This window comes from Ictalurus punctatus, chromosome 19 (assembly GCF_001660625.3).
Source record: "Ictalurus punctatus breed USDA103 chromosome 19, Coco_2.0, whole genome shotgun sequence".
NCBI classification, from domain to species: domain Eukaryota; kingdom Metazoa; phylum Chordata; class Actinopteri; order Siluriformes; family Ictaluridae; genus Ictalurus; species Ictalurus punctatus.
The window spans coordinates 7,016,409-7,030,198 of NC_030434.2; the positions used below are offsets into that span (position 1 = coordinate 7,016,409).

Consider the following 13,790-nt stretch of genomic DNA (forward strand, 5'->3'; position numbering starts at 1 on the left):
CAAACTCACAGCCATTCTGCACCATGAACAGCATCCCCTCCATGACCTACTAGTTAAACAGCGGAGCTCCTTTAGTAGGAGACTCATTCAGCTCCGCTGTAGAAATGAACGGTACAGGAGGTAGTTTGTAATAATTGAGATAACACTGTACAACAACTCATCACTGTACTGGGACACTCTTTGCACTGAGCCAATCAAAGGATAAGGATAAAGGATTGGATGATAGTGAAACTACCACCATCCATTATCCATATCCATATGTATATGCACCGCTACTTTACTTCAATGTTTTTCACATGGTTTACAATGTTTACACTGTTGACAATGTTTTCCCTGCACTGCCACTTTAATTCCACTCAAATCTGCTGCTGTATCTACACTGTTGACAATCTACTACACTACCACATCACACTCTGACACTGTATTCTTCTTTTTGTTCTTTTTGTTGTTATTGTTTTTCCCCTTTTTCCACACGTATTCTTATTTTGTTCTTAATGTTAAATCACTCTTAGTATACTTCTAACTGTTTGTGCTGCTGTAGCAGGTGAATGTCGCTCTGGGATGAATAAAGTCAGTCTGTCTGTCTGTCTGTCTGTCTGTCTGTCTATCTATCTATCTATCTATCTATCTATCTATCTATCTATCTATATACAGTATCTCACAAAAGTGAGCACACCCCTCACATTTTTGTAAATATTTGATTATATCTTTTCATGTGACAACAATGAAGAAATGACACTTCGCTACAATGTAAAGCAGTGAGTGTACAGCTTGTGTAACAGTGTAAATTTGCTGTCCCCTCAAAATAACTCAACACACAGCCATTAATGTCTAAACCGCTGGCAACAAAAGTGAGTACACCCCTAAGGGAAAATGTCCAAATTGGGCCCAAAGTGTCAATATTTTGTGTGGCCACCATTATTTTCCAGCACTGCCTTAACCCTCTTGGGCATGGAGTTCAACAGAGCTTCACAGGTTGCCACTGGAGTCCTCTTCCACTCCTCCATGACGACATCACGGAGCTGGTGGATGTTAGAGACCTTGTGCTCATCCACCTTCCGTTTGAGGATGCCCCACAGATGCTCAATAGGGATTAGTCCATCACCTTCACCCTCAGCTTCTTTAGCAAGGCAGTGGTTGTCGTGGAGGTGTGTTTGGGGTCGTTATAATGCTGGAATACTGCCCTGCGGCCCAGTCTCCGAAGGGAGGGGATCATGCTCTGCTTCAGTATGACACAGTACATGTTGGCATTTGTGGTTCCCTCAATGAACTGTAGCTCCCCAGTGCCAGCAGCACTCATGCAGCCCCAGACCATGACACTCACCATGCTTGACTGTAGGCAAGACACACTTGTCTTTGTACTCCTCACCTGGTTGCCATCACACACGCTTGACACCATCTGAACCAAATAAGTTTATCTTGGTCTCATCAGACCACAGGACATGGTTCCAGTAATCCATGTCCTTAGTCTGCTTGTCTTCAGCAAACTGTTTGCGGGCTTTCTTGTGCATCATCTTTAGAAGAGGCTTCCTTCTGGGATGACAGCCATGCAGACCAATTTGATGCAGTGTGCTACATATGCTGTGTATGGTCTGAGCACTGACAGGCTGACCCCCCCACCCCCTTTCAACCTCTGCAGCGATGCTGGCAGCACTCATACATCTATTTCCCAAAGACAATCTCTGGATATGACGCTGAGCAAGTGCACTCAACGTCTTTGGTCGACCATGGCGAGGCCTGTTCTGAGTGGAACCTGTCCTGTTAAACCGCTGTATGGTCTTGGCCACCGTGCTACACCTCAGTGTCAGGGTCTTGGCAATCTTCTTATAGCCTACGCCATCTTTATGTAGAGCAACAATTCTTTTTTTCAGATCCTCAGAGAGTTCTTTGCCATGAGGTGCCATGTTAAACTTCCAGTGACCAGTATGATGGAGTGTGAGAGCGATGACAACAAATTTAACACACCTGCTCCCCATTCACACCTGAGACCTTGTTACACTAAAAAGTCACATGACACCAGGGAGGGAAAATGGCTAATTGGGCCCAATTTGGACATTTTCACTTAGGGGTGTACTCACTTTTCTTGCCAGTGGTTTAGACATTAATGGCTGTGTGTTGAGTTATTTTGAGGGGACAGCAAATTTACACTGTTACACAAGCTGTACACTCACTACTTTACATTGTAGCAAAGTGTCATTTCTTCAGTGTTGTCACATGAAAAGATATAATCAAATATTTACAAAAATATGAAGGGTGTACTCACTTTACTAAGATACTGTGTATATATATATATATATATATATATATATATATATATATATATATATATATATATATATATATATATATATATCTTTCCTGGCTGCTCGAACCATCGTATGTGAGTGTTCTGATGTCCCATCAAGGGTGTGTCCCCACCTCGCTCTTAGGATTCCCAGGATAGGGTCCAGATCCACCATAACCCTGATCAGGATAAAATACTTATTGAAGATAAATATAAATAAATGAATCAGGTATGAAGCAGGTTTTTAATCATCACCCACAGTTGCTTCCTCTTACAGTAAGCACTATTGGTTTACTTCCTATTGCATTTCTGTATAGACAATGTTTCCCTTAACCCTGTGTCCTGTAAGCTACATTTGTTCACCACATTTTAGTCGTTTCTTCACCCTGCATTCTGGATTAAAATGTTTCTTTCAATTGAGCTGCAAACATTATTACAACATTTTGGGAGTTCCTAATATCTTCTTTCTATCTATTTTCTTCTTGCACCCTGAACACTTTTTCACTTTTTCATGTGCACACCAAAGCCATCATTTATTTATTTCTTTTAAAATGTCTTTAATACAAATCACATGATATATCCAAGGTATAAAAAAAGACATTCTATATACAGACATGAGAATGTACACTTCAGTGGTAAAGAATAGCTGCTAATATAACTCAAATCCACAGCTCTTTCTTTACGCAACACATCATTATCACATCATTCCTATCTCTACATTTTTTTTTTTTTTCATTTATCTTTCGCAATTGATTCATACAAAGGTTCTGCTCGGTATATTAGAAAATATGTGTGAATGTGCATATATTTGGATCAGCTTAAACACCTACTGTAATGTTCATTGAGTGGTTTCTTTTCTGTTTCCTAGTTGTTCCTTTTATGTTATATTTTATATTTACTAGTTGCAACCTGGAAGCATTTCACCGATTGGTCATATTAAATGTTAAAGAGTGATACTTTAACTACATAATGACACCAAATCATGTTGCGTTATGTACTACTTTGTCATAACTAGAAATGCTCAACATGTCGATGTTTAAATCGAAATTAAAATGATGTTTTAACAATACAATATATAATATAACACAGATATCCATGTAGCAATCTATGGATCCAATGCCTTTATAAACTAGCAAATTGGTTCATATTTAAGCCTTGCTATGAATATTTCTACATTTAATGTTACATTTATACATATAAAGCAGGACGATGTATTATGAATGCATTAATCTAATTATGAACGGGGATGTCAAGTACTAAACAAGTGCTATTAAAGATCGAATGCACTATAACAAGTGTTATAACAATTAAAAGTTACTTAAAACTTCATTGATTATCTGAAATGTTTCATGCAATTACACATTCAACAGTAAGAATGTAACATTACCATGCAACTGAAGATCTACACAACACTGTGTACTCTATACATCCTTTCAAGTGTAAGTAGCTGGCTGAATGTTATATTCGAACTGCCTTGTCTATCAAGAGTGAAGCATTATCGTCACATTTAGTTAAATGTTTAATACTTTAACCATTGCATAGGTCAAAAAATAAAACATTAAATATCACACATTGAGATGGCATCTTCAATATCACTAAAATCGTACAATGTTATGTAACGTAACTGTCTTATGAAGTTTTGCCAAAACATTTCCATTTATTTCAGTCATTCCATCTGAAGTGGTCCAATAATTCCAAAGTTGTTTGCTTAACTGTTTTAAATTTTTCCAAAATAAATTTGAGTGATTACCTAGATGTATTGGCATTGCAAAACCACCAGGTTATTTATTTATTTATTTATTTATTTTTTTACTTGGTTTAACTACATTATCACACTACTATTCACGCATACCAACTGCACACCTGTACCAACATGATAGATCAGGCTGGTTTTACAAATCTGGCCCTCAAGGTCAACTGTCCTGCAGAGTTTACCTTGAATAGAGGACTTATTTCTGTGAGAATTTCATGTTCGTATCTGGTCCCCCATCAGAAATATTCAACCTGAAAGTGAGGGGAATTTTTTTTAAAAATTGCACTTCCTCGCTCCTATATAAAAATAAAAAATAATAAGAGACTTCTTAAACCTGAAATGTTCTGCATGCACACTGTGCTTGCCTAGGTACCCCTAAAAAATTTAAGACTGAGACTAGAGATCAGTTTTTGCTCCAAGGACCTAGGACCATCTGAAGCCGAGATATTCTGGTTTCCGTAAACAGCTGTATAACCAAAATTTGTTGTGTGCCATGACAAAAATTGCTGACGTAGTTAAACCAAGTAAAAAAGAAATTAAAAATGAATGGTGATGCCAATACATAGAGGTAATCACTCAAAAAAACAATGAGGAAAATTAAAAACAATCGAGCAACCTGCATTGGAACACTTGAGATAGAAAGACCCATTTACAATGTATTGTGCATACAGGGAGAGAGACATAAAAATGAGCAAAAAAAAAACTTCTGAGAATTTACAGACAAATTTGTCCACGAAATATGGAAATGCAACCCACAAAAAAAGTAAAACAAATATCTTGAGCAACAATATTACAGCTGTTAGGCTTCTCCTTTGTATGCAGGACACTTGGCAGCTAAAAGTACCATTTGAGAGTTAAATGCAGGTTAAGACCCTGCCACCAAGTCTGGACAAAGCATAAGACATCAGTATTCTCCTCATGTACACTCAACCAACACACACGCAGTCTTACTGAAGGCTTGTCTATGTGCAGTTGAAATAATGCACACGTTTATGCTTTCACACTAACCCATGTCACGTCGACTGGGTTTCTTTTATGCACTGGGCTGTGTGGAAAATCATTAATTAAAGAAAGTCGAAAACTTTAAGACGTACACACACAGTGCATGGCGAGATGATGGGGCTTGCTATTCTGTGCCAAACATGTTGGTTGTTTGTTTAAACTGGTGAAAGAGACCAAAGCTTGTGTGGAGTCACAGGACTGCTTTTCGGCATCGTCTGAGTTGAGTGAGGCCAGGCTCAGGTGCTGGTTTCTCAGCAGCGTCACCCGAGTGTGTCTGACCAGGAGTCCCAGGTCCTCTTTAAAATGGGGGTTGAAGAGCACATAAAGCAAGGGGTTAAGGCATGCAGGTAAGGGTACAACCACCAGAAGCACTGATTTGACCACATCCGGGCCTACGGCGGAGATTTTCAGCAAGCCAGAAAATGACAGGAATGCTACAGGGAAGTAGAGGACACAATTCGCGAAAAGAAGCCAGGCCACATGACGGATCATGGAGCAGTCCCAGAGCTTGTCATGTTCCCCTTTCTCTAAGCTGCAGTACAGACACGTGTAGGTGATGGTCATGACGAGGTAGCACAGAGAGTTGACCAGCACTTGAACCACCATCAAGCCTAAGCCAGAATGTTCTCCGAGAGGAAGAGGAAGGCAGAGCGATGATATGCCGTACTCACCAAGGTGTAGTAGAGGTACTGATGTTACAGCCAATCCCAAGATGAAGCAAAGTGGCACTGCTAGCTTAACCATGGCTTTTGATGCACTACAATCCAATGCTGCTTTGCCGTTATGCACAGAAAAGCTTCTTTCCACAGCAGCCACGGTCAAGAGGAAAACGCTTGTTTCTGACGCAAAAACCGACACGAAGCCGGTGAGCTTACAGCTTGTACTGCTTTCCCAGTTAGCGCCGTACATAGCAAAGCTACCAAAGGTGAGGGCATCTACAAGAGCCATAACTCCACTGCATAGTCCTGTCAAGCTGTTGACCAGCGCCAGCAAGCCCACCAGCAGCTTCACGGGAGACAAAAACGTTGGCGAAAGAAAGATGGACACCATGACCATAGCGTTACCAACCAGGGACATGACGGCAATGATCCAAACTCCGCAGCGGACGAGCCAGCTCTCAAAAAGATAAAGACACGGCTGGAACGGGCCTGGATACAAAGAAACAAACAAAACATTTAGATGAAAACGGAAGTAAGAAAAGCAATTGTGATGAGGTGTTGTTCTATTACCTGGTGGTGGGGAGCACTGGACTGAGTGGTGTGACACAGTGTCATCTTCAGGGTCTGGGAAAAGATCCTCAAATTCATGGTCTCCTTTTAGCGAAAGAAAGAAAAAAATAATGTCATCCAATCAGCCTTTACTTTCTTACTTAAAAAAAACATTGTTGTGTCAGTGACCTGATTTATTCATCAATATGAGTATGATAAATAATAAAGAATTCTATTGCAAATTAACTATAAAACTTCAATTCTGCGAGCACATATGCTTGCTTGATATCTCATTCAAAGTAAAACTCCCAAAATGGCAGAGATGGAAGTGATCACAATAAACTCAACACGTAGAATCAACTTATATGTTTTGTTATGTAGCTAACATGATCCAGTAGGCTACTTTTCATCTTTATTTAATTTTTTTATTTATGCGCCTACATCCCTGTATGAAATTATTGGAACGGCAAGGACAATTCATTTGTCTTTGCTGTAGACTGGACATTTGGGTTTGAGATCAAAAGATGAATATGAGAAGAGAGTTTAGAATTTCAGCTCGCCTAAAAATCGGGTGGTCTGATACAAAAGGTTCGATGTTTTGTGTTGTTTAACACATCTAGATGTGAATACCAGGAAATAATAAAAGCTGAAATCCTAAACTCTTTTCTCATATCCATCTTTAGATCTCAAACCCAAACGTCTTTGGTGTATAGCACAAACAAATGAATTGGCCTTGCTGTTCCAATAGTTTCCGAGGGGACTGTTTTTCTCTTCCGTTTCCCTGTGAAAACTCAGTTAGCGAATGTAAATACCCCCCGTAGATAACTTCTCAGTATATACTGAATGTACAGAGGGACGTCAGTTAGCCACAAAGGTGCTATTAATCCAGACATCTTTCAAATGAGAGAGTAAATACAAATACACTTGGAATTACAGGAATTGTTGTGGGATATTTTGCATTTGGAAAAAGGATTGTGATGGTTTCAACTTGAAATATTTACATAACATTAATATTTAATAATACGAATCATTTTTGGAGCACTAAATATAATAAACCATTAGCCATTTCACTACATCCACCAATAGATCTTCTTTAATGGTAAAGTTTAGTTTAGTTACCTTTACCCAACAATGCAATAATGAATAATAAACGAACTTTTGTGTTTGATAAAAGACATTAACCCAATTCGTCTCCTCCAGTTTGGAGAATTTTACTTGCAGACAGTGATTAGTGAAGGGGAAAGCAGGCGCACATGTCTCACTGCTCACAGAACCGAAGTGCACTGCATGCTCGATTCACTGCTCCACACTTGCAAATACTTTCGTGTGCACGCAATTCACGGCACATCGCACTCATTTTTAATAACCACGCTTGCTGATACTGCTCTGCGCGCTACATTAAAGATGCTGTTTAAATGCCTTAAAAGATCTCACAGTATAAAAACATTTCACAGTATAATTTCACTAAACTATTAATCCGCCTGCACATAACAATCATAACCTGCAACTGAAGTAGTAGAATCATAGCGTGAATTTTATTTGCGTGTCATGATAGTGAAGCGTGTGTACAGAACAGCCTTTAGCATGTTACGGCCCGGTCTTAACGTAGAGAGACGGGAGTACCCATGCCATCCTGGTTCCCAGAACTCCACAGACAACAGCGTTTACCACCATAATCGGGTTTATTTACATAACGTAAAAAGGACAATGTAACATGTTAGAAAGGAGGAACGAGAATAATAAACAAAAACCATCTAACTAAACTTTAGCGAGCTACCTAAGCTAGTTACAAACCAAAAGAAAGAAAACACAGCAACTTCCCTAACTCCTTAACTTTAACACAAATATTACAAAGAAAGGGTTCTCCGTATAATTTTATTTACAGTAATATACAAGATCCGTGTGTCGTTTCAGATTTTCACCTTCCTCCTATATGATAATGATAATGAAATGATAATGAGTCTTTATTGGTCATGTTACAGCACAGTGAAATTCTTTTCTTCGCATACCCCACCATGTTAGGAAGTTGGGGTCAGAGCGCAGGGTCAGCCATGATACAGCGCCCCTGGAGAAGAGAAGGTTAAGGGCCCAACAGTGGCAGTTTGGCAATGTTGGGGCCTGAACTCCTGACCTTCCGAATAAGTAAGCCAGGGCCTTAACCGCCAAGCCACCACCGCTCCATAATTGATATGCAATTATCACAACACACACTAGTCACAACGCTATCTACTAGCCGAAGTGCGAGCGAACAGGTCAGGCCTGCCAGTTCTACTGAAGGGAAGTCTGGGAACATGGAAGGCACCGGAAACCCACAGCAGAAGCAAACATTGTAAACATTATAAACAGTATAAACACTGCTATATTTATGACAGCCTACCACCTAGTTGTAATATAAATGATGAATAGCAAATTTGTTACAGAAAAATAAATGTTTACCATAAATGATAATTACATTCAACTAGTGGCTTTATGGAAGTAGGTAAAAGAGATTATGCAAGGTATAGACACCTGGGTTGGAGGCAGCACCTTCTTTCCTTCCCACATCATCGCTGATGTTCTTCTCTTTTTCCCAGCCGATGGCATGTTTCTCACAGGTCAGAAAGGCACAGCACTGAAATGCATACGGCATCTCCATGACCCTATAAATGTGATGGCAAGCCTTTTAAATATGTAAATACTCTGCAATATTTACAATTGGTTTAATCATCCAAGTCCAAGCTAGATTAGTTCTGTGTGTCTGTGTGGGTTAAATGGAAATCTGTCAGAATAACAGCAGCACTGGACTTTCAAGCTGTAGAAGTTTCAGTAGAAATTTTACAACATAGGATGTCAAAGTAGAAATGCTAATCACTTTGTAGAAGAAAAAAAAAAATCCTTTCCTTCTTAATAAAACTTCGAAAATATTCCGTCAAAATGTGCAAAAACGAATAGCATTCGTAATTTATGTTACATACTGTACAGTGCCTTGCATAAGTATTCACCCCTCTTAAACATTCCTGTTTTTGTAGGGTTACAACCTGGAACTTAAATGGGATTTTCACATTTAGATTTAGACACTATATCGAACACTTGAAGAGGAAAACCATTCGTTTATTGTGACACTAAGATTAGTGCCACATGTTGGCAACGAAGTTGCCATGTGTAATTCCACATATACAACTGATAAAAACCACTGAAAACACCCCCTATTATTTAGGGGTTTTTTTTTTTTTTTTTTACATTTGTAAATAACTTCAGCAATCTAAACAATCTATACTTATCTCCCCCTTTAATATTATGGGCTATTTTGTGTAGATTCATGATATAAAATCCCGGTTATGTTCATTTTAGTTCTAGGTTGTAACACTACACAATATGGAAAAGTTCAGAAGGGGTGACTACTAATGCAAGGCATTGTATATACATATACACATCTAACAAAGACAACACGGAACCTGAAATACAAGACAAAAGCCTATGCATATTCATTTGATGTTTTTGTTTGTTTGTTTGTTTTTTGTTTACCTTAGTCTGGGGAATTTCTCCACTGGAATTAGCTCTTGGAGGTCTACATTACCAGCCAGTTTCAGGTGAGTCAGTACATTCATCTCAACCACAGGTAAAGATGAGAGGTGATTGGAAGTCAGGTCACTGTAAAGAAGTCAAGTTATCCAAATACATCATTTTATATTGGTGAATAGCACTATATTTAGGTATGTGTCTATACAGTTGGTTTCAGAATTATTGGCACTTTTGGAAAAAAAAAACCCATTATATATATATATATATATATATATATATATATATATATATATATATATATATATATATATATATATATATATATATATAGTATCTTACTAAAGTGAGTACACCCTTCATATTTTTGTAAATATTTGATTATATCTTTTCATGTGACAACACTGAAGAAATGACACTTTGCTACAATGTAAAGTAGTGAGTGTACAGCTTGTGTAACAGTGTACATTTGCTGTCTCCTCAAAATAACTCAACACACAGCCATTAATGTCTAAACCGCTGCCAAGAAAAGGGAGTACACCCCTAAGTGAAAATGTCCAAATTGGGCCCAATTAGCCATTTTCCCTACCCGGTGTCATGTGACTTTTTAGTGTAACAAGGTCTCAGGTGTGAATGGGGAGCGGGTGTGTTAAATTTGTTGTCATCGCTCTCACACTCCATCATACTGGATATATGTATATATTATATTAAAACTGCCAAAACTGTAATGAACCGATCTGAGAGGATGCAGCTGTTTTTTGCCCCATCCAACACACACTGAGGCAAAAACTTTTTGACGGATCACATTGGAGATTTGAGGAACTTTGCCTGGAACTGGGTTCGATGGTTAGAGGAGACAAAACAAGTAGAACTTGATGCCAACAGTGTGGATGGAGATGTATCTGCCACCAGCAAGTCTAGTCCTTCTTGCTACTAATTTGTATGCCCTTTTGTAAATACCCTTAAAATATACTTCAAACATGAAAGAAGCTAACTTAATCTCCAGTTATAAGTATGGTGGAGAATCTGTGATGTTCGTGTTTTTCTTCCAAAAAGTGCTGGGAACCTTGTTAGGATGCATGGCATTATGGACCCTGTGATGTACAAGGAAAATTTCAGTGAAAAACTGCCTGTATCTGCCAAGAAGCTACAACTGGGTCATGGGTGGATTTTCAGGCAGGACAATGGTCCAAATCTACACAAAAAACTTTCACTGACCACTGAATCAAACTTTTGACATGCCCCCTGATCGAAAACCCCATTGATTGGACGTTCTGAACAAGAGCGTCCATAAGAGAGGACCTAGGACCCTGGAGGATCTGGAGATATTCCATGCTCTGTATTCTCCAATCTCAGCAAGCATTGTACAAGACTCCATGCTGTTACAGCAGCAAATGAAGGTTCCACAAAGCAGTAGCACATTTACTTCAGTTAAGGTTTAAATTTCTCTCATATTTTCAGGGTGACATTATGATATTATCCAAATGAACCACAGACATTTTTTCACCACCGAGGATGTCAATCATTTTGGAGCTGGCTGTATACTTAATGTTAGCACTTAAATTATGTTTGTGACTCAGTATGCTGTAAGCTCTTGGCTGTGGTTCATTAATAAAGGCGTGTGTGTGTGTGTGTGTGTGTGTGTGTGTGTGTGTGTGTGTGTGTGTGTGTGTGTGTGTGTGTGTTAAATACTGGAACTCACAGTTTTGTGAGAGCTGGCAATTCAGAGAAGGAGAGCGGGTCCACAGAGCACAGCTTATTCCAGGCTAGGCCACTACAACAAGAAATTGGTAATTTGAAAAAATTCCATTGATGGGTGTTTATGTAGGATTCTTCCACTTGCTGAAAATATGAGCTGTCGGCCTCATGTCATTTTGAATTCTGAGTTTTTCTTCTCTTTTATAATTCTTCAGAAATGGGACACGGGGAAAACAAAGGGTTTATCGACACTTCAGTTACCACTTCAGCTCACATTTCACTTCATGTATGACCCATACCCAAGGTCATATAGTAGTATAATTATAGAGCATAGTGCATGCATTCTGTATTCCTTTCTTCAAGACATAATCATTCCACAGCAACAACTCTAAACTTCTTAAATCTGCATTTAGCCAAAATAATTTCACTTACTAAGGTCTTGTTCAAGGGTCAAGCTTGAACATTAAAGGATCTCAAAAATGATTTAAAACCCATACTTCTCTACAAAACATACACCATTTCAGTTATAACCATTACTCATAGAATCATTCTGCTGACTGAGCTGCCATCTTTTGTTAGATAGCAGCTGGCTGTTTCTTTGTGGGATGAACACATACTCACAGGGACTTGAGTAAAGGCAAACCTCGAAACGTGTCTGCTCGCAGCTCATGGATCTGGTTATGATGGAGATCACTAGTCAGTAAAGACAAGCACGAGTTATTGTTACATTGTTATATTATTGCTCGCCATATCAGCCGGGCGTAAAATGTCCAGTTTTATTCGTAACTCACATCTTTTGAATCTTTTTGCAGCCTTGGAGACTGGGCAGGGATTGGATTAGATTGTATGAAAGATCTCTAGAAAGAAAACACATCTGTGGGTTAATGTTGCGTCATGGATACAGGATAATAGCACCTTTTCTACAAATATATATTATCACTTGCCTTGTCGATGGATATTTCATCAAATCTAACAAATAACTAGACATATTCTGTACAGTGTAGTGGCCTATGAAGAGTAAATAAAAAGTAAGAGCACTCACAGAAGCTGCAGGTTGGGGAGCTGCTCACACACTGTGGTTGGTAGAGATGTAATTCTTGCACCCGTGATAGCGCTGAAGACAGAGACAACTATTGCAATTGATTCCAAGTAAACTGCATTTAAATATCTTCAGATTAGTGTAGTTATTATGTGCAAGTCATGTCGTGAGGCAAAGTGGAAGCCAAATGGAGGCAAATAATTTGTGCTTTTATGGTTTTGCTAGAGAATCAGACAGGGTATGTATATATGTACTGTACAGTTGGTACAGAAAGTATTCAGCCCCTTCAGTTTTTTCACGCTTTATTGTATTATAGATTTAATAAAAATCGATTAAAGTTACATTTTGACCATCTGAAATCTTTTTTAATTTAGATAAGCATAACCCTTTATTCAGTACTTTCCAGAAGCAATTTTGGCAGCCATTACAGCTACAAGTCCTTCTTGGGTAAATCTGTTCAAGCTCCACACACCTGTATTTGGTCAATTTCTCCCATTCTTCCTGCTAGATCCTCTCAAGCTCAATTAGACTGGATGGGTAGTGTCTGTGACCTGCCATCTTCAAGTGTCTAAACAGATGTTTTATCGGGTTTAAGTCTACGCTTTGTCTAGGACACTCGAGGACATGGGTCATTGTCATGCTGAAAGGTGAACCTTTGCCCCAGTCTGAGGTTGTGTTCACTCTGGACTAGGTTTTCTTCAAGAACATCTTAATATTTGGCAATTCCGCCAATTTTGACCAGTCTCTGTGTCCCTGCTGAGAAGCATGCCTATGGCATGATGCTGCCACCACCATGCTTCACCATAGGACTGGTATTAGCCAGTTGATGAGCAGCACCTTTTTTTCACCAGATGTTCTGTAGTGCTTAGAGTTCAACCTAAAAAGTTCAATCTCATGATCTTGTTTCCTCATGCTCTCAGAGACCTTTAAGAGCATGCCATTTGTCTTTTACTCAGAAATAACTTGCCTCTCCCCATTCAGCCATAAAGGCTCGATTGAAACAGTATTTATGAAATGGGTATCCTTCCAGCAGATTTTCCTATCTCTGCGGAGGACTTCTGAAGCATTCAAATATCTCTGAAGAAAGCACAATCTGCCCTCATGAATGAGTTCACAAAATGCACGAGTTTACAGATGCTCATGATTGGATAGTCGAATTCAAGCTCACGGTCTCTAGATGATAGGACAACCGCTGTTCCGTTGCGCCACCCGGAAGCTCAATTTTAATCCATTTTAAGTTAAATCTTTAACACCAAAAACAAGCAATCTCAATACATCCCAAACCCACTATATATGTTGCTTCATCTT

At 38.9% G+C, this 13,790-nt stretch overlaps 1 protein-coding gene across 1 annotated transcript in view; it reads right to left on the reverse strand.

Moving 5' to 3' along the window:
- Window positions 1–2,811: 2,811 nt before the first annotated feature.
- The window catches only part of LOC108280064 (leucine-rich repeat-containing G-protein coupled receptor 5), a 32,602-nt gene continuing 21,623 nt past the window's right edge, over window positions 2,812–13,790 (reverse strand). Inside the window, exons 11-18 of the mRNA XM_017494819.3 lie at window positions 12,486–12,557; window positions 12,235–12,300; window positions 12,065–12,136; window positions 11,448–11,519; window positions 9,752–9,877; window positions 8,756–8,886; window positions 6,269–6,352; window positions 2,812–6,187 (exon numbers count right to left, since the gene is read on the reverse strand). Coding sequence (XP_017350308.1) covers window positions 5,121–6,187; window positions 6,269–6,352; window positions 8,756–8,886; window positions 9,752–9,877; window positions 11,448–11,519; window positions 12,065–12,136; window positions 12,235–12,300; window positions 12,486–12,557 — 1,690 coding nt within the window. The 3' untranslated portion in view covers window positions 2,812–5,120. The remainder of the gene's footprint in view (window positions 6,188–6,268; window positions 6,353–8,755; window positions 8,887–9,751; window positions 9,878–11,447; window positions 11,520–12,064; window positions 12,137–12,234; window positions 12,301–12,485; window positions 12,558–13,790) is intronic.